The sequence below is a fragment of the Thunnus thynnus genome, chromosome 7 (assembly GCF_963924715.1).
Source record: "Thunnus thynnus chromosome 7, fThuThy2.1, whole genome shotgun sequence".
Taxonomy (NCBI): domain Eukaryota; kingdom Metazoa; phylum Chordata; class Actinopteri; order Scombriformes; family Scombridae; genus Thunnus; species Thunnus thynnus.
The window spans coordinates 17,466,342-17,486,388 of record NC_089523.1 but is presented as its reverse complement, the minus strand read 5'-3'; the positions used below and the strand labels follow the sequence as shown (position 1 = coordinate 17,486,388).

The 20,047-nt window shown below is 38.2% G+C and overlaps 3 protein-coding genes and 1 long non-coding RNA gene across 5 annotated transcripts in view; 2 read left to right on the top strand and 2 right to left on the bottom strand.

Annotated features, from left to right (window-relative positions):
• The window catches only part of tlcd2 (TLC domain containing 2), a 29,809-nt gene extending 25,028 nt beyond the window's left edge, over positions 1-4,781 (bottom strand). Inside the window, exons 1-3 of the mRNA XM_067594647.1 lie at positions 4,603-4,781; positions 3,536-3,618; positions 579-661 (exon numbers count right to left, since the gene is read on the bottom strand). Coding sequence (XP_067450748.1) covers positions 579-661; positions 3,536-3,618; positions 4,603-4,781 — 345 coding nt within the window. The remainder of the gene's footprint in view (positions 1-578; positions 662-3,535; positions 3,619-4,602) is intronic.
• Positions 4,782-4,802: 21 nt separating this feature from the next.
• LOC137186038 (uncharacterized) lies at positions 4,803-7,735 on the top strand. Of its 2 annotated transcripts, XR_010928955.1 has the most exons (3): positions 4,805-4,893; positions 4,990-5,097; positions 6,736-7,735. It is a non-coding gene; the product is annotated as an uncharacterized lncRNA (long non-coding RNA). The 2 variants fall into 2 exon arrangements; XR_010928954.1 differs by lacking the exon at positions 4,990-5,097 and having other exon boundaries at positions 4,803-4,893.
• A 778-nt stretch (positions 7,736-8,513) lies between these two features.
• On the top strand, positions 8,514-15,329 carry aifm4 (apoptosis inducing factor mitochondria associated 4). Its single transcript, XM_067594645.1, has 19 exons — positions 8,514-8,635; positions 9,158-9,247; positions 9,357-9,466; positions 9,574-9,683; positions 10,517-10,561; positions 10,660-10,741; positions 10,962-11,074; positions 11,262-11,348; positions 11,425-11,516; positions 11,675-11,805; positions 12,207-12,322; positions 12,429-12,500; positions 12,604-12,667; positions 12,838-12,914; positions 13,138-13,255; positions 13,360-13,458; positions 13,558-13,633; positions 13,723-13,827; positions 14,445-15,329. Exons 2-19 carry the CDS (start codon positions 9,159-9,161, stop codon positions 14,473-14,475), a joined length of 1,617 nt encoding a protein of 538 aa, XP_067450746.1. The 5' UTR covers positions 8,514-8,635; position 9,158; the 3' UTR covers positions 14,476-15,329.
• Positions 15,330-15,622: 293 nt separating this feature from the next.
• On the bottom strand, positions 15,623-19,572 carry zgc:153372 (uncharacterized protein LOC767695 homolog). Its single transcript, XM_067594646.1, has 10 exons — positions 19,195-19,572; positions 18,501-18,634; positions 17,886-18,036; positions 17,672-17,808; positions 17,229-17,298; positions 17,042-17,123; positions 16,802-16,933; positions 16,578-16,720; positions 16,293-16,415; positions 15,623-16,012 (listed from the first exon to the last, which is right to left on the bottom strand). Exons 1-10 carry the CDS (start codon positions 19,228-19,230, stop codon positions 15,935-15,937), a joined length of 1,086 nt encoding a protein of 361 aa, XP_067450747.1. The 5' UTR covers positions 19,231-19,572; the 3' UTR covers positions 15,623-15,934.
• Positions 19,573-20,047: the final 475 nt, after the last annotated feature.

Genomic DNA, 20,047 nt, shown 5'->3' with positions numbered 1-20,047 from the left:
AAAATATTCTAAATCAGGATGTACTTCTTTATTGCCACTTCAGAACATTTATTTTCCACGGTGTTTTAAAGCATGAGTGGGGGAAGGGTTAACTGATCTGACCTGATCTTCCCTCAGGAAAACACCTTCCATTGGGTCACCGTGTCATGAAGATGACTTGCTCTGATGGGAAGGCTAGAAACGGTTGTGATAGCAAGAGAGCAAAGGAGTTGGGTGGAGTTCAACTTTCTCAAGGCATAAAGGAAGGTTGAAAGCTTGGCGGGGGGGCGGCTGTCACACTGGAATGATTGTCTCTTTGTTCCTCTCTCGTGTGTTTTTTGTAACTAGAAAGACGGGTATTTTGTCTTTCCCATGTCTGGGTTTCCGACGGGTGTGTTGGGGTTTTGGCACGTGATTCGTCTAAGCAGTAACTACTGTATATTGTATCCATAAAGTTGATAGATATACTGAGGTAAAGGTGAGATAATCACCTTTCATTAATGGTCAAGGTGAAACATCTTTAGCCAAAATATCAATCTTGGACTAGACTTTGTTGGGGTTTTTTTTTTAGCTGTTACGGAAATGTTTGAAAGACCTACCACAATGTGATGAAAGAGAAGCTCCCAGGACTGACTCAACTTCTGGTTCAGCACCATGTCAAAGAAGTCATAGATGAAGTAACCTGTGGGAACAGACAGCATGAGCCAAGGTTAATGTCGTCTTTATGGCAATTCATTAATCAACCAAAACACAACAGATTCTTCTGACAACGGCAGCCTTGAGCATATCAAGTGCGTCAGGGGAGACCCTGCTTCCATGACGACTGCGATGGCAACCAAGATGCGTCTTGGAGAGGGGCTATTCATATCCACCACCCCCACCCCTGCCATCAGCCGTATCCATGGTGACAGCCTTTCAGAATGCTGGAAAAATAATGAAGTGTTGAGGACGGGGACGGTGGGCGGTGAGGGAGCTTGGGGCTTTGGTTTAGGCTGGATTTAACCCCAGTACACCACCAGGACTCTCCTGTCGGATGTGGTGGCATGTTTGGGTTTGTCTCACCATTAACGATGTACTTGTTAATGGCCACAAGACAAACAATTATTACATCATCTGGTCTCCATATTAGTTCATATTGTTTCATGAGAGCATTGACAGTGCGTGGGGAAACTCCTAGCCAATGTGGTCTTTTCAACAATACCTTTTTTTTCCCCCACATGAGGTTGAGTTTAGGTCAGGTTGGTTTTGCCATGAACAGCCAATTGGGAGTATGGAGACTTGTTTTATAGTGCCATTTAACTGAGATATCTTATCTTGCCGTCTGTGTTTTCATAGTGATTCATCCAGTGCGTTTTCTGTCATATCCGTATCGAAACACACAGGAGGACTGAAGAACTGAGTGACAAACAGAAAGTTGTTTTTTACTCCTTGTATTCTGCAACAAGTGCACAATGCCAACGTGAGGCCCAGCTAACGTCTATACTGAGGACTGTTTGACTTCCCATTGGCTTCCATCTGAAGTCTGAATGGGACAGTCAGTGGAAGGAAAAAAAAGGTTTCTAGAGAAAGTAATGTTAGGTTTTTTCCATTCAAGTTTCGAGGGAATGATAATCAGTAATTCATTGACATGTTTACATGAACAGTTAATTCATTTCTTAAACCAGTTAGTCAATCTGTTTTCAGGCTGCCACATGCCAAAACAATGACTCTTTGGGAATAACCTTGGTAAGATAATATTCTAAATATGTGAAACTTGATTAAGACACCTGGCATAGCGGCATGTAAACATCCTACTTTGTGGCTTTTTGTTTTTGCAACCTGAGTAAACTCAACTTGCACAGCATTATGGGTACTTCTTTATATCAACAAAACATGCCCATTGAGCAATACTTACTATGGCTATCACTTTCTGTGTTAGAGGTAACTATGACTGCATCTTGTTGTTCATATGTTTGGGTAAAACAGGTAGAGAGAAATATGATTTAACGCAGTTATTTATGGCAACGATGAACTCTAAACTACTGAGTATCAAAGGCACATGAAAGCAGCTTAACACACAATAACCATAATTGGGTTCCTCTGCGAGAGGCTAGTCTAGGCACTTGGACGAGGTCTTCATTCAACAAGTTGAGAATAATTGATGGCATGTCACTGCGAGGTTTGCAGCATGGTATCATAGCGAGCTGGGGTGAATCCACACATCTGGTGCAAAAAACTCAATGAGGCCTCAGAATCACACCACATTGCTTGTAGGAGGACTCGGGAGAAGGATCCGACTTGTTGTTGCGTTAACGCCTCCCATTTCTGTTACCACTGGGATTTAATGTGGATGCCGCATAAATCTACTGACTTTTTTGCGCAGTTGCTGTCTTGGTGATGTCACGTGTCTGTGTGGGGTTACGCCCGGTGCCTGGGACCGATCATAATGCCCTCCATTGATCTTCACATACCAACCCTGTTCCTCCCTTTGCCATCTTCCAGCGCTGGGCTTCATGAAAGAATGTCAAACATCCCGGGAATCCTAGGGGAGCCCTTGTTTTCCGGCGCAGATCCAATATATTTGTGGTTTAAGAGGAGACACGTGCCGCTAGTTCCTCTAGAATACTTAAAAGGATTAATGAGGAAAAAGTAAAAAACAAGGCGAGCTGCTATTTTAAGAATGTCGGATAGCATGCGCACTCAGATTTGAGAGATTACAACGAAACCAAACAAAAAATAATTTCTGTAAGTTTCGGGGAGCAGATGGTAATATTTATTGTAGCCTACATTGTGGATTTCAGGGAGCAATACAGTGACAAAAACTCATCTGCAGGACAGTTCACACACTCCAGTAGCTGCAATATACAGAACCAGTCAAAAGTTTGGACACACCTTCCCATTCACTTGAATAAGAAAGTGTGTCCAAACTTTTGACTGGGTTGACTGGTAATACATCTCTCATAAATAGAACGATGCAGAGCTATGCAGGATAGTGAGATTGTTTAAATTTGAGTCAGCTTGACCCTTGTAAACCCTTTTATTTACCTTTATAATATGGTAAATATGAACTGTGTTAGTGAATTGTAGAAACAATTAAAAGGCCACAGGGTTTGAGCAATGATGGGAGAATATCAACATGTCAACTCCTAATTTGCTGAGCGTTCAGGAGATTAACGGTGGCACGTGTGTAAAAAGGCTTGTTTACTATGTCTGCGCCCACTGTTGCAGACAATATGCTTTCCATATCGGCTTCAGGTAAAGCAAAAAGTGTTTGACATGAAATTATGGAAAAAAAACATCTCCATGCCTTATAATACTTGTCAAGATAAGACTTATGTTAGCTGGTTAAGATAAATGCTTTATATGGACTATATACACTCTTCAGGTCACTCAATTGTTATGACACCATGTAGGAAAATGAGATTAACTGATTTGGATAATGTCACTTCCTCACTTTCCCTTATGATGACAGCACCTCTATCAAGCCTCTATCTACCTCCAGTAAAAACACCACCAGCCCATTCCTATAAGGACACAGTTTGTATTTCAGCACTGAACACTATCACGATCTACTCACCGATCGAAAATGACACCAACGCGTGAGAAAACACAGAGTGAGTCTCTATCAAGTCTTCGGCCATCCGCGGGTGAAGGAAAAAGCTGGAAAGATAAAAACAGATAATCAGATGAAGTTTTTGGAACTTTATTTGACAGAGATTTCTCTACAATTAATTAATTTTAATGTCCTCAGAACCACTCATATTATTCCACACAGTAAACTTTTCCATCCACATCTTTAAACTCTGCTCAAAAATGTGTTTTTCTTCTTGTTTCTATAGTTGGTTGTTTGAGCTTCACTGTGCACAGTTTTTTACATTAATCTGCTGAAAATGGAAACTTTCTCTGTGCTCACTGAAAATCTGATTTTAAGGCGCAGGCTTACAAGCATGATTTGTGACATCACAATTAGTTTGGAGTCAGTTCTGGTCCAATATTCAACTTACATCAAGTGTGCACATATCAAGTGTGATATGTGGAAACCTGAAGCCTCCAGTGCATAAACACTGAGAATAGACTTTACAGTAAAGTAGGAGACATCTTGTTAAACTTCTGAAATAAAGTACATTTGAATATTCATAGTTTCTGGCATTTTTAATGAGGGAGAAGGAGGATGTGTAATTTTAAGGATTTTAACAAGATAAGTGAACTTTTTGGTGTGTTAAAATCACATCAGCCAACCTATTATTCAAAGGAGAGTATTTTATATACAGATCTTAAAAACATGCATGGAGGGGATCTTTAAAGGGTATTCCCAATGGGATTTATACATCCTCGTAGGAGATCTGGACAAGTAGCATGACGAACAAACAAAACAAAACAAAACACAAAACAAACACAAAACAATCAGACAAATTATAGTAATATTAAAGACAAGGCAGTGAACGTTAATATACGATCTAAATACATGCAAAGCAAATGTTATGTACAAGCGCGCCAAAATCCAGCATCCTTAATGAGACCACGCAGACTCGTGGCTGCTTCAGGTATCTAAAAAAACACATCCAGAAGCTTCCTGTGATGCCAGCAGACACTGATTTTGATTTTTAAGTGAATGAAACAGTCTTAATGTGTTTGTTAACTTACCAGAGGACTGCCCATATCGCGGTGACGAGACTGTGAACGAAGGATGTAGAGATGTTTCTCCATTTCCACGCGTTCCTGCAGGCAGTTTCGGGCATCGGGAGTTTACTCACTCCAGCGTTGACAAGCCTGAAGAATCCGTAAGAGCCTCCAGTCGTCAAAATAACTGAACTCAACTCCATAGCTGGAAATGTTTTGTCCAGTACGAGAAGACTTCACGGGCTCCCCCCCAGATGTGAGCAGTAGATGCAGCGGAGCCTCCGACTGTGGATACTTGTTTGCGACGACAATCAGGTTAACATACCGCTGTATTCCCAAATATTCCTGATGTTCACTCACAGAGGCGCGTAAATATTACTAAAGAGTGTTTCTTTCACGGTTATTGTCCAGGGATAGAGAAGGCGTGGACAAATTATTTCTCACTGACACGGATTTGTGGTTTCTCCTTAATTACCCTCTCGGGGAAAAGCTCAGTGGCCGCAGGTGTGACCCGTACAGGTGGGTGATGAATGTGCGCGTGAAGCCTCGTGTGCAGTTGTGAAACCCGCCTGTTGTACAACCTCATCCCCTTGCTTGTGTAACTTTTGACATCAACAGAAACCAAACAACAGCGTCTCCCCGCCCTACTATAAAGAGGCGCGGCTACGAGCACACTCCATGTGTTGAGGCGCGTTCAAGTGCTGTTAGAAAATCACAAAATCACAGACTTTTCATACACATGAACTGTCCTTGTTCCATCCATAACACATTCTATTCAATTCACTTCACAAAAGAGGCTTTATGGCATGACCATACTGAGGTGCAGCATTGTCAAAGCACATTGTACAAGTTGTACAAACAGGGAAAAGAACAGGCTTTAACATACAAACAATAAAACATGATGTTAACCTTGTAGTTTGAAAACAACAACTGTGTCAGCAGTATTTTGTAATGCAAATTACATTAATTGTGCTTGAAGGAGGGGAAAAAATACACATACATACATATATGTACTATACAGTGTATAATTACACCCACTGAGCACTTTATTAGGAACACCTGTGCAATCTAATGAAATCCAACACAACAGCTTTAACATAAATTCTACTGTTATGAAGGTTTTACATGTTCAGCTTTTGTTCACGTTATCAGAAAAGTGATTATTCTACTTTATGTTTATTATCGAGGTCATAGTGGGTGGTGGTGATGTACTGGTGTGCATTATATTGTAAAGTGCTCCTAATAGCCTGTTATGTGCCTCTCATGTATATTAATGGGGAGGACAAATCAATCAATAAATCAATAAAAACAAACTTTAGATTAGTGCGATTCAAAGTGCTTCACAGATCACTGATGAGCCGATAATAAGACAGAACAAGTGTAGACAGTAAACAGTAAAAACAATTTGAGACTAATGCACATGAGAAATAAAAAATATGAAAATGTAATAAAATAAAAGATTTAAAAGCTCTAATGACAATAAAATTGAGTGGAATAAAAACTAGATTTAAGAAAATAGATACAATTGATTAAAAAACAAAAACAAAATAAAAAAATAAATAAACAAGAGGGATAAAAATAAATAATAATTACAATGATAATAATAATAAAATAAAAGATAAAATAACATTTTACAAGATGAATACAATAAAATAAGTGAATAAAATAAAGTAAATAAATCATTTTTAATCAAAGCCTAAAGACGTGAGTGTATATTCACACTATGCACTGAAATTAATGTACTAACAGGAAATTATACAATACACGTGCTGATAGACATCAGTCAAATAAATCTGAAAAAGCCACTGCCAATTAAACTCAAAGCTAATTTTTTTTCCATTGATTGATTAGCTTCTTCATGTCTTTTGTGCGCTGCATCAACACCACACTTACTAATATGGAACTGATATCATAGAATAATCTTTTTTTTTTAATCACTTCTTTCAATCACAGTATATCCCAGCTCCACCAAATCTATAGTTTTGATAGATTTGGTGCATTGAAATCATGCCATAAAGGTTCTTGGTGCTTTCACCAAGTATTTCTCAGAGAACTGAAATCTATGGAGCCCTTACAGTCCTAAAATGTTATATTTTTTTTATCTTGCGCACACAAAAGTATCATCTTGTTCTCACATGATAAAAAAATATCTTTCAGAGCAAATCCACAATACAAACAGGCTGAGTTTGACACTGGCCGACTTCTTTCCATCCTGAGTGGAGCTGAGGTGGAGCGAACAAGTGGCAGCCACCATGACTCATGCAACCATGTCACCAGATATACCTGATCATCTTCATGGATCCACCATCTCAAGACACTCCACAGTGGACCTGAGGGGTTTTTGAAGCCACCGATTATTGACACATTTCCTACAGGTGATGATTATAATCATGATTATTATTATTGTTATAATACTTCCAGTTCTTCTGTGCTATGATTGTTATTTCTCAGAACAACAGCGCAGGTTTTGGTAGAGAGTCTATCTCTGAAGCTTTTGAATGTCTTTGAAGGTATAAATATATCTACCCATGGATGTTGTAAATTACGAAGAGCTCATGAAGGCAACATAGCTCCCAACCCACCTCACGTCACAAACCACTGTGGATTTATGGGAATCGTAGTTTATTTTACATATCAATAGAGGATACATTGTTATTTTGATTTGATTGTACACTATATAGTATTATTTTAAATTATGTATTATTGTTTTCTATCTTTGACCAGAAACATAGTTGATATTTTCACTTTTTTACTGTTTTCATTCACTGTAAGAGACCAAAACAACGCTGTTCATTCAACCCACAGACTGACGAGGACATGAAGCTTTAATATTTAATGACACAGCGCCACCAACTGGTTAAAGACCAGCTCACATTGTAACATACTAATAACTTATTATGATGAGGAGGTAGTAACAAATAAATGAGCGTTTTGACCCCTTCAGTTGATACCTAAAGGCCAGACAGAGGAATAAAACAACCAGTATGTCAGGAATCATATTTATATACATTTTGGTTTGCATATTTTTTGTAATTTGTTTGAATCTGGTGCAAATTAGCATCAACTAAACGTCCTATATACACATTACTGTTGTATTGCTCATGTGTAACAATGTTTATTTGTATGGTCCTTGTTAAATAAACTAATGAAATAACAATACATATCAATTACAGTTTGTATAGTTTCTTGTTAAAATGTGGTTTTGCAGTTATAATGAGATACCTTCTTGTTATTTTCTCTGATAATACTTTTTACTTTCTTTACCTTTTACTTTTACTTTCTTGTTATAATGATAAAATGTCATCTTTGCTGCATTACAGTTACCTAACCTAACCTTCGTAACTTTGGTTAAGTTTTTTGTTTTTTGCTTTTTTTGGTTCAAAATTCAGTGTGTGAACATCACTAAAATAGGCTAACGTTGGCTTGTTTAATGCATCTTTTTTTATTATTGAAACTATATATTTATTATAACACTCCCTATTTAATCACAGTCCAAATGTGAATTTCAATTCACAATCTATTGTGAATTGAAATTATAATCAAGTCTTGTAACAGGAAATATAAAATAGATGGACAAAGACAATGACAATAAAATAAAATAGTAATTATAATAGTACAGTATAAAATATATTTTTTAAATACGGCAATTCTAAACGTTTTCAAAATGTAATTATAATAATCGATACACTCTTTGTTTTGAAGAGATTTTAGAGAGTTCAAAAAATGTGAAATCATTAAGGAACAGAGAAAATAATGTTGATTTCTTTAAGAAACTATATTTGTGAATAAAAAACTTATAAGTACCTTGAATAAACTCATTATAATGATCACATTAACAACCAAATCAATTTTAGGGACTTCACATTCATCTATCTATCTATCCATACATTAGTCTGTCTTTATCTAATCGCTGTTGGTTGTGGGAGGAGCTCGCGGGGACTCCGGTTGGCTGTCACGCGGTTCGCCTGCGCTCGCGTACGCATCACGTTTGTTCCCCTGCTGAAAACACTGGCGAGGATCACAGTTGTGCGAGCATCAAGGAAGAAAAAAGACCAAGGTGAGGATAGCGCAGTTATTTATGATGTTTTATGAATCATAGTACATCCACGAGCTAAATGTATGAAGCGTATCGGGAGAACGATGTATAGGATGAATAGTTGCTGCAGAACCGGATCTGCGATGCTTTAGTTACTGTATTCTGTCAACTTCACAGTTACGTTATACCCTCTGGTTTCAAAATAATCTCAATTTCCAATGTAGGTTTGAATTTCTCTTCACTGGAGCCAAACATAATGCTAATAATAGTAAATATGCAGTGCTCGTGCTTTTTATTTTGACTATATAAGAATTACGAGAAAGTTGCAATACAGCTGGTTTTAAATGAACAGTAATATTATTTGTGTTGGGCATATAATCTGTTTAATGCACAAAGATATACAGATTATACAGCAAACAGGTGAAACAGATTGGAAATACTGTAATCATAAACCATGAGATATAATTTATGATTAAAATAGAACAAAAACACAATTAACCCAGTCAGCCTAACAACAGGCAGGTTTTCTTAATGTCTTTTAAGAATGAATCAATGCCAAGAACCAGTTCATGGTGAAGAGCTGGAGGAGGTGACCGGACTGGTTTGTCAGGAGGCTGACCTGAAAGATGGACAGTAAGTCACAACAATCAAAGATAACAGATTAAAAATGTTACACCCTCTGTGGTTTCAGTTGTCTGTAGCTACGTTTCCTTCACTATTTCTCCTCTATGTGTTTATTAAGGATGAAAGAAGTATCTGTGGAGAATCAGAAGGTGTTGCTTGTCCGTACGCAGGGTCAGTACAGTGCGGTCGGAAGCCAGTGCTCTCATTATAACGCTCCTCTGGTTAAAGGTAAAGCCTTCAGCTACATCCAGATTCTCACTTTCTACACATCTTACTCTGAATTAACAACCTTTTTGCATTGAGTAGTGTTAACTGCGTGTTCTCTGATAATCCAGGAGCACTGATTGGTGATAAAGTGAGATGTCCCTTTCATGGCGCTTGCTTCAATGTCAGAACTGGAGATATTGAAGAGTATCCAGGTCTGGACTGTCTGCCCAATTATAAGGTAAAACTTGTCGTTAGAGGTCAACATTTAATAACAATTTACTGCTTTTTCAACAGGAATGAATCCAGATATTCTTTCAATCTTAAAATGTGTTATGATTTACTTACACAAACACTTAGGTCAACAATTTGCCCGTTCTGTAGATATTCTGTTGATGTCATGATTTTTATGGCCTTTAAATGGAAACAAAAATGCATGTTTTTTTGTTTTAATTATTGCAAGATTAAGCTTATATACCTTTCTAACAAAAGCATACATTGGTTTATCAGAAAAGTTGCAATTTCACTCTTTTCGTGTGGTGTAAAAAGACAACTTTTATTTCCAAATATAACTTTTTTAGATACAGTATCTTTTGTGGACATGAATTTTGACTTTTTACCACAATTGGGATTAGATGTCACAACAGCAGGTGGCCCCACATCCATGTATTGCAAACTGGCTTGAAAGGTGATCAAACAAAGGAATATTTAGTCAGTATAGTTAGTATTTAGCTGTCATTAGGATTGCTTTCTAAACAGTATATGTTGAGTACATGGTGTTGAATTTAATTTGTGCAAACTTAAGGCAAGAACTGCACATATGACGTATCCCTCGTTCACAACATTTGTAGTTCCAGTTCAGGATATTATTATTGTTCTGGGTACTTCTTCTTTCTTATAAAATGGATGCTATTGTCAACATTTCAGCTGCTGCCGTTCTCAGTCTGGAAACATGATTTTGGTGGTGCACACAAATTACCTCCACTGTGCTATGATCTGTTTTGGGGGGAAAAAATCTTTTAGTAATTCATATTTTGTGGCTAAACTTCTCTTTTTAAAAAATTCATTTTACAGGTCAAAGTTCAAGATGGCAACGTGTACGTTTCCATCAACAAAAAAGTGAGTGACTTCAAGTTAAGTAGATGAAATGATCACAGTGTTTCCCTCCATTTTGTGTAAAAATGCTCCATTTTAAGCAATCCGTTGTTTATGTTCAGACTCTGAAGATGACCAGACGGGTGAAGGAGATGTGCAGCGTGGAACCAGACATCAAACACACAGTGTTGCTCATAGGAGGAGGTAAGGACTGGATGTAATAATCATGGGAAATTTCACATGACAGTTCAAGCTTCAGGCCATCAGTCTCACAAAAATGTGAAATTGTCCCAGATAATTAGAAAAAATTAGAGATGGTGCTCAACTACACTTGGTGGTGGAGTGCTGCTGTGTGTCCTTAAGCTCTGTCTCTGAATATACCGGCTAAGTAAGAACAGACTGACTGTAATCTTTGTGAGTTCAGGCCCTGCTTCCCTGGTTTGTGCTGAGACGCTGCGGCAGAACTGTTACCAAGGTCGAATCATCATAGTAACCAAAGAAACCCTGCCTCCATTTGACAAACCCAAACTGAGTAAGGTAAGAACTGTGACCTGTATTCATGCAATCAAATAAACACTTCATATTCATGAATTACAGTTAACACCATCCTGCATTGCTCGTCTTTTGAAGTGTGTGGTTAACCTTTGTTTAGAAGAAATGTCTCTTCAACAAGAGACATTTTTAAGAAATGGTTAAACACATAGATGGCATTTTCTCTTTTCAGGCTATGAATGTGGACAGAAGCAGCATCCTCCTCCGAACAAGTGACTTTTTGCAACAATATGGGATAGAAGTGTGGACACAGAAAGAGGTGATAAGCAAAAAAAATTATATTTGTGATATGGTCTCACCATCTTGCAAAAACTGAAATATATTTTGTGTGTCAGGTGGTGTCTGTAAACCCACCTGAGAAGACAGTGAAGATGAGTGATGGCACCCTGCAGCATTACGACCAGCTGCTCATCTCAACGGGCTGCAGGTTAGACTCATTCTCCTCTTCCTCAAACAGTTTTCAGATTGTTTTCTTACACTTAAGTATCACAAACACATAGAAGACTGTGAGAAACATCTGTAATTGTTGAGTTGTAAGACTTCCATGAAGCATTAGCAATATAATAGTCCCTCTTCTGTTCACAGAGCGAGGCAGCTAGACTGTCCTGGTAAGGACCTGATGGGAGTGAAGTTACTGCAGAGTTATGAAGACTCCCAAGAGATTCACAGTTCCTGCCTTGGCCGTAAGGCCGTCATCATTGGAGCCTCCTTCATAGGTAATCAGATTTGAGTTTTCTTTACATTGCAGTATAAATCTTAGCTCATTTTTGTTTTTTTGGTGTTTTTTATTATCTCAAGACGCTCCAATAAGCTTTTTCACAGCAGACATTTAGAGCCATCAGGAAAAGCACAGGTGTTACTCATAACATTAACAATGGCTCTGCTCTATTCAAGTGTCCCAGTACGCCGTGACAGTGTGACAGTGAGCCAACATGCACAGTAGCAGGAAGCTGAAACTGAAGCTGCTAAAAGGAATTCAGCTGTCTTTAATTTATTATTTACACCTGTGCTTTTCCTACTCTGACATGTTGACAAAATGTCTTATTATTAAATATACTAATTAAATAACTGACAACACAAGACAATGATACTAGCGTTTTTTCTTTTAACACAATAGGTATGGAAGTGGCGTCCTACTTATCAGACAAAGCTTCCAGTGTGGCTGTCGTTGGCACCGGCTCATACCCGTATGAGCGCTCTCTGGGCCCACAGATCGGCAAGATGACAATGCAAGTAAGAAACAATGATGACATTCTGTCTTTGTCACAGCTGTATGTCATTTTATCTGTTTTTACTAAATGTAACACAATTTTAATTAAGTTTTTTTTACCTTTTAAAGATGTTGGAGGAACATAATGTTAAGTTCTACATGAACGACAAAGTCACTGAGATCAGAGGGGAGAATGGCAAGGTAACACTACCTCTACTCGATCCTCGCTGTCGCTGAACCTGAGATTGTGCTGCTTTAAACCTCGATATTCTGTTGTGGATCCATAAATGTTTTCTTTCTGCAGGTAAAAGAGGTGGTGCTGAAGAACGGTGTAGCCCTGGAAGCTGATGTGGTGATTGCAGGAATTGGTAACTAACTGTGTTGTTTCCAGGTGTTATGATGTGTATTTTGATTAATATATATGACAGAAAATAAATCATTTATTTTTTGCAGATTATGAACTCGCATGCAACTTTTACACCTTATAATATACAGACCTTTATCGTTCTGTTAACATTGCAAACACTACTCTGCCCAGGTGTGATTCCCAATTCAGACTTCTTGGCAGGAAGTGAGGTGGAAGTGGATTCTAAGAAAGCTGTAATTGTAGACAAGGTAAACAAACTGTAATCACTGTGGTGTTGATATGGCTAATCTCTGAGCTAATTGTGTCCAGGTGACTGGGATGACTGGATGTGTATTTACATGATATATCTTGATGTGTGCATGACACATTTCTGAGAAATGTGCACGTTAAAATTCGACGAAGTCCAGTGAAGCACTTTGCTTCTAGGCCTGATATTGAAGCTCTGCTGTAAACACATTGCTCTTTTTTCAGTTCATGAGGACCAACATACCAGATGTTTTTAGCGCTGGAGACGTTACCTCCTTCCCTCTGAGCATTTGTGGAGACCAAAGGGTCAACATTGGTCACTGGCAAATGTCACAAGCCCACGGTAAGAGACTGAGGGATTCAAAGAGACACAGCTTTATGGGGATTTCTGTCTGGCTGAAAAATGATTTAATGTGTATCATGCTCATTTTCTTTTTCTTTCCTCAGGAAGAATAGCTGCTCTAAATATGCTAAAGAAACCAACCAAAATCGACTCTGCTCCTTTCTTCTGGACTGTGCTGCTTGGGAAGAGTATCAGATACACAGGTGGGAGTTTTTACTGAGAAACTGTCACTCTTATATTAGAATATTTAAGCCCACACTGCACTGAATCTCATTTCCCTCTTTTATTTCTTCTTTTTACAGGCTATGGGGAAGGCTACACAGAAATCATATTCAAAGGCAAAGTGGAAGAGAGGAAATTCCTCGCTTTTTATATTAAGTAAGCAGCTGTTGAGTAACTCCTGATGCAGCTGAACATGAATTGCTACATCATGCTATTAAATTTCCTGCACCTCCCTTTGTCGACAGAGATGAAGTGGTGGTTGCTGCAGCTAGCCTGATGTTTGACCCTGCTGTGACTCACCTGGCAGAACTGATGGCTACAGGACAGCGCATAACAAAAGCGCAGGCTCAGTGAGTGTCGTCCTGCATCCACACATTAGATTACACATTTATATACTATATGCAAATTAAATACCTTGTGGGATGTCAATGGTAGACCTGCATCAACAGCAGGAAACGTAGATGACATAATAGTCATGTATACACAATGCAGGGCTGGCAATTGAGAAATAGAGCTCTGCTACCCCATAAAGTATTGGGTTGATTTTGGGTCATTTTGTTGTGTTAAGTTTCAGGCTTGGGTCTGGTTCAGGTTTAGTTCTTTTCACATGTAATTTAAAGGGGACATAACATGCTTTTTTTGATTGTCATTTATATACTGTTATGATGTTGGATGTCTATGTTTAACATGGTCAAAATTCCAAAATTTGAGGTGAACATATGTAAAAATATCACCTTTAAGTCTAAAGTCAGGGCTTCAGCCTGCTCTGAATGCTCTACTTCCTCCTCATGATGATGTCAGATTGTTTTGTTGCTGCAGTTTTTCCACTGACTGTTTGTGTTATCCACTCGTACAGAACTCAAATCCTAAATATAATCAAAGACCAGATAAAACCTGTAAATGGATTACTAGTGTGCATGTAAACATACTGTCTGTGTTGAATATTTGAATATCCATGTTTGTTCAGAGCTGATGACCTGAGCTGGCTGCAGGTGTAACCAGATGTCTGCTGTATCCAGGAGTAACACCCCTCGGTGACCAAGGACGTCGCCTCTCTCTTTGTTGTTCCTCTCTCCCTCATCCGGTGCCAAACTGGATCACTCAGTTTACTGCCTCAAGCCCTCTGAAAGACCGTCAGACCTCTGCCCTGCTCTCACTCAGAGCACTGTTACCATGGCAGCAACACAAAGCTTTACTGCACCCAGTGAATAATCTAATCTCAATCTTAAAGGCGTAGACTGGATGAGACTAAGTGGACTTCATATTAAAGACATATAGAGTTCATTGTATTTTATCTATTTAAAACACACAGTCCAACCAACCAGTCTATTAGCCAGTATATCTGAGTCACTTAATTAAAATAAAAAATATTTTGTTGTTTTTGAGACGTCTGTTTCATGTTTACTATTTATATGAATCGTGAGTTAGCTTATTGATAACTTGGATTCATATATTTAGTGATGAATGAGCTCATTTTATGTTCTTTAAATTCAAACCCAGATAAAGAGAAAGCACTTTTGAGGTAATTTAACCACGTTTCATTTACTTGAAAATAAAACCTGGATGCCTGGTGGCTCATAACTAATGTTCAGGCATTAAATGAACCTGTTAGGGAATTTAGTCACAACTGACTTTGCATATCATCCACTTTACTGTTATGTGTGCAGTATGGAAGATGTTTTTTCTTGTTTCTGTTACAGACTACATCATTGCTCATCTCTAGATCACCTTTGCTGCTTCATTTGTTTCAGTTTTGGTGGTCTGACAGTTGCTCAGGCAAAACACAATGTAATCATATGTATGTGTACTTAAACATTTCTTATTAAACATGTATATTTCTGTCATTCTAAAACTGTTGTTCATTGCTAATCTGAATCCATGAATCCTGAATCCTGAGTTTATTCATCATCAGCAGGGCAGCAGCTCACTCTGTAGTCATACTGACTGGAAGTACTTAGATAATTATCATTTGTCAGTACAAGTTACTCTTTTATATTACACAATCAAAGCAGAGAACAGGTTTGAACTATAAAAACACTGGCAAGCTGCTTTTACAGCTTATTTTATGTATCAAAACATTACCTGTTCAGATTTTACATCCAAATTGACATTTCTACTTTGATTACTTCAAAGTCAGGCCAATAATGTTGCAGACAAAGTTCAAACAATTTTATTACTTTGTGAATAAAGTCATTTAACTACAAAAATACATTTAGTGTCTGCACAAGTTTATTTGTTATAACAGCGTTGGCTACGAGCACAGACATAAATCATGAAATTCAGTTTATTTGACACCTGACTAAACTGTCTTTAACTACATCAAGGAGGTACAATGACTATAAAATGATTTGCTTCTTACAAATCTTTATGGACTTGATAAAATCAACAAATCTTAATGTCTGACAGTTTAATGTCCGTGGTTGTCCTCTGTCTTCAGGACAATTTCCTGCTTCTTCTTTATTTGCTTGTTTTGGAGCATTGTTTCACCGAGGATCCCAGTTTGTCAGCCAACAGAAATGGGTTGAGATGGCAGTACTGAGAAAAAAATAACAAAAATCAAAATCACACTCTTTATGTAGCACCTTAAGCCTTTAGATGAGACTCAAACAAGCTTACACTGCAAAGTTATTTTTCTGTAAAATTATTACACATTTTTGTATTTCTGAAGCTGCAGATTTCAAATTGAGTAAGTTTAATGATTGAAAAAATGTTTAATTTGATTCTTGCATGCAAAAAATGGGTCGACTTTACTTCCTTTCTGGATACAGTCGGTAGGTAACCATTCAGAATTAAATCATTTCAGAAGACCAGCTACCTGTGGGGTTGACTCAGAGCTGGACTCTGGTTTATCCAAAGTCTGGATTTTGAAATCCGTAGCAAAACGGGAACTGTGGAGGATTGCGGCCATCTCTCCATTTACCTCCACTGCAACATCTTTCTGCAAAGCACAAAAGTAAACATTAACCTAGTCTGTCCAAAGACATAAAAGGTGATTTTTTAATGTTTTTTTTGTCTGAAATGAGAAACGGACTCATTACTTGTGAAAATATTCATCAACAGTTCTGTATATTAGCCTTGTCTGATGCAGCTTGTTTTATACCTTGAAACAGTGTGATGAATCAAAGTCCAACTGATCTGGACAATCCGCCACAGTTCCCTTATAGGTCACAGTTGCTTTAGTCATGACTGGATGTTTGGGCAGTTTAAAGAGCCTGTAAGTGCCCGACGCGTAGCTGATGTCACCTGCAAAATAAAGAGCTTGTTCAATCGTAGAATGGAAATGATTCACCTGTCATTAAAAATAAATGTTACCTTTTTTTTTACCTGCTTTTGCTTTGAGCTCACAGTTGTAAACAACAATCTGGCTTGCTGAAACAAGGTGTGGAGTGCTGAAACCCACACTGTGGGCCAAAGAAATGAGGTCTTTCCAAAAAAGAGAGCCTCCCATTCCTTCACCTAAATCCAGAGGAAAGAGATCGCAGCCAAAGGATATGTACGTTGTGTGTCTTGCCTTTCACATTGAAATTTGATAACAATTCTATTATGTTATCATCAGCATTTTACCCCACAGAACTGCGTCTTGCTTCATGTGATCAGGCACGACTTTGCTGGCATACATGTCGCTGTAGTACAGTTCACCTCCTTCCTGTGTAAAATGAGAGTGATGAGAGTCAGAGTCTGTTCTCGTGCATCTTCTCAGGGACATTTTTACATTAATGTTGTTGGTAGAAATTAGTGTGAAGACACTAACCTTTAGGACATTATAGGCTTGCTGTAGCACTGTTCTTTTATCATGACACAAACAGATTACACAGTTGGACCTGAAAAGAGAATAGAAATCAGTTTGGTTTTTGATCTATCCATGTTGCTATAGTAACAGACCACAGAGTTAGATAATGTACAGTGGTTCCTAACCTTTTTTTGGTTATGATGCTAAATATGTCTACTTGTAACCACATGTCAATTGTACTGATGTGTGTGATTTTCTCCAATTAGACTGTTAGATTTGAATGTTTTTTGAGGCCTAAAGACAGTATTTCACAATGACAAAAGTGAAAATTCGAGAAAACATTATTTTATGTGGCAGACTTTCTTATTTCCTATCCAAGTAATCATTTTAGGACCCCTTAGCTTTATCTCACAACCCAGGTTGGGAATCACAGATGTAGAATGATAACCATTTTTAAAACCTACAGAACAACATCCATTGAGCCACTCTGTATGCCAGCTTCACCGAGCTTCTCCATATACCCCTGGACGAAAGTGACGTTGGGCTCCTCATAGCCAAATTTCTTTTGATGGTACTCAATGTACTGACGAGATGCTGTGATCTAAAGAAATACAAGTTAAGTCAGTAGAGAGTACAGGAATCAAGTGCCAACGTGTGTATACGTGCATATGTCATTACCAGCTCCTCTGTCATATCGATCCCGGTGACATGCCCACTTGGTCCAATGAGTTTACTGAAGGCATAACAGTCTCTGCCAGAGCCGCTGCCGAGATCCAGGACTCTGCAGCCTTCAAGCTTCGCTGGAAACGGGAGGCCGCAGCCGTAGAATCTGGAGAAAAGTACTGTCAGTGACCACAGTGCATAACCAAGGAGAAAGAAAGCTGGTTAAACTGGATGGAAATTGAGATCACTAAATGTAAGATACTCTGTGATAGGAAAGCCATGTCTGAGCTTCAGTGTCTTGGTTCAGTCATTTGTCAATCAAACTGTTGCATGTTTGTAATGGATCACTTTTGCCTGATGTATTGACAAGGGTGGTTGCAGTGTATGAATTCTCTTACTCTTGTTTTAGTATAAATAATCAAAGACAGCTGCTATGGAACAGTCCATTCCTGTGATCCCAAAAGTGAGACAGGAAATTGAATTTTGCAGATTTCAGTCAGTACGTCTTAAGACCCTCTGCATGACAAATCTGCCTGTTGTGCAGGAAAAATAATTTCCACTGTGCCTTCCAGTTATTGCTGAAGATGTATATGACGCAGAGGTAAAGATGAGGAAAAATGTAAACGGTACCTTTTGATCACCTCGGGGTGAACCAGGCTCAGGGCATCAGTGACACTTCTTGGCACTGGGCGGCAAGACAAACTGCAGGAAGCAGCACTTGTTTGCAAATCACAAGAGGACTCCAGCCGACTGCCGTAGTATTTCTGCAAACATGATGACACATATGAGTCAACAACAGTTTCTACACAGGCTGCTCTTTCCACACGCTTCTTCTAGCTGAAACTCATAAAAGTGTTTAAATCTTGAAGAATATTTTTTAAACTTCATTATCTCACTATATTATTAAGTAACACAGTATGTAGGCTATAAACTACTTACTTAAACTGACTGTTAATCACTAAATAAGGATGAAATCTCTTTGCAGGACATCACTGGCAATTAAGTTCCTTAAAGCTTTTAAATAAATGTTTTACAGTCACACTCTATAATAATTTGGTTTGCCTAAAGAATCGTCAGTATCTTAAACTCCAGGACTCATTCAGTGGGTTATTAATTAATAGACTGAGCCACTGTTGTGTAATATCTGATCTGCTTTTGGGGGAAAAAGAGAAAATCTTTCTTTCTGCAGTTAATCTCTGCAAAATGTCGAAAATTTGTTGTGATATCCTAAACATGTTTTTTGTGACATTAACTTAAAAACCAAACAAATGTATGAAAATAAAGCAAGCTCATTGCTCATTAATCCAAACTCAGTTAACTGTACCTTAACATTTTCCCGCACGTCTTCGCAAGTGTCCATTCCGCAACAAACAGTTACAAAAACAAAGGAGTTACAAAAAAGTTGCAAAAAAGTGGATCCGAACTAAAAAGCAAAAACTATCAATGAGAAGTATTTTGGGTCACACCAGGGTGGACCTCAGACGAGACAAGGGTCATGTTTGGATATGGTAACCGTAGATTTGCAAAAAATTGCAAAACTCTCGCGAGATTTGGAAGGAAAGTAGTAACTTTCATCCACATTACCAAATTATCGTTTTAAGCACAGCGCTAACATATTATAAACCAGAGAGACAAGAAGAATATTTTAAGGCGGCTCGCGAGAGTTTACCAAATCCAGGGTTATCATCTGGACACGACCCGAGACCTGCCTCCCATTTTCCGGTCGGTTTTTTTCAGAATAAAGTGTAATTTCATACAACTCTAAATGACCACAAAACAAAACAAACAAACACGTACCATTCAACTAATGTTGTAAACATCATGAAAATACTGTAAAATGCAACCATTTAGTTGGCATATAGTTTACCTATGGTGGTATGTCGCAAAAACGAACAAGCAAAAAAAAATCACACCAATTACTTTTCAAATAAACTGGACATTGTCCATTTCACTTTGTTATTGATACAACAAAAGCTTTTCATTTCATAACATTTCTACTACTTTAATAGCACACTAAAATGTTGGCCAAAGCAGTTTAAGAAAAAACACAACAGACTTGTCAAAATTTTGCTAAGCACAGTTCTTGTTTAGAAGAAGCTCTTCCTCATCCTCTCTGTGTTAGCCCTCAGGCAGCAGTAGTGCCTCCCTGAGGGCAGCAGAGAGAACTTCAGACGGTG

Bases quoted from the DNA above. Each gene is read 5' to 3' on its own strand.
- zgc:153372 (XM_067594646.1), bottom strand. From the start codon at position 19,230: ATGGACACTTGCGAAGACGTGCGGGAAAATGTTAAG. The intron at 18,635-19,194 runs GTACAGTTAACT...TCATGTTTGCAG, and splicing joins ACGTGCGGGAAAATGTTAAG to AAATACTACGGCAGTCGGCT. The intron at 18,037-18,500 runs GTACCGTTTACA...ACTTTTCTCCAG, and splicing joins CACCCCGAGGTGATCAAAAG to ATTCTACGGCTGCGGCCTCC.
- aifm4 (XM_067594645.1), top strand. From the start codon at position 9,159: ATGAATCAATGCCAAGAACCAGTTCATGGTGAAGAGCTGGAGGAGGTG. The intron at 12,323-12,428 runs GTAAGAAACAAT...TACCTTTTAAAG, and splicing joins TCGGCAAGATGACAATGCAA to ATGTTGGAGGAACATAATGT. The intron at 12,668-12,837 runs GTAACTAACTGT...TACTCTGCCCAG, and splicing joins TGTGGTGATTGCAGGAATTG to GTGTGATTCCCAATTCAGAC.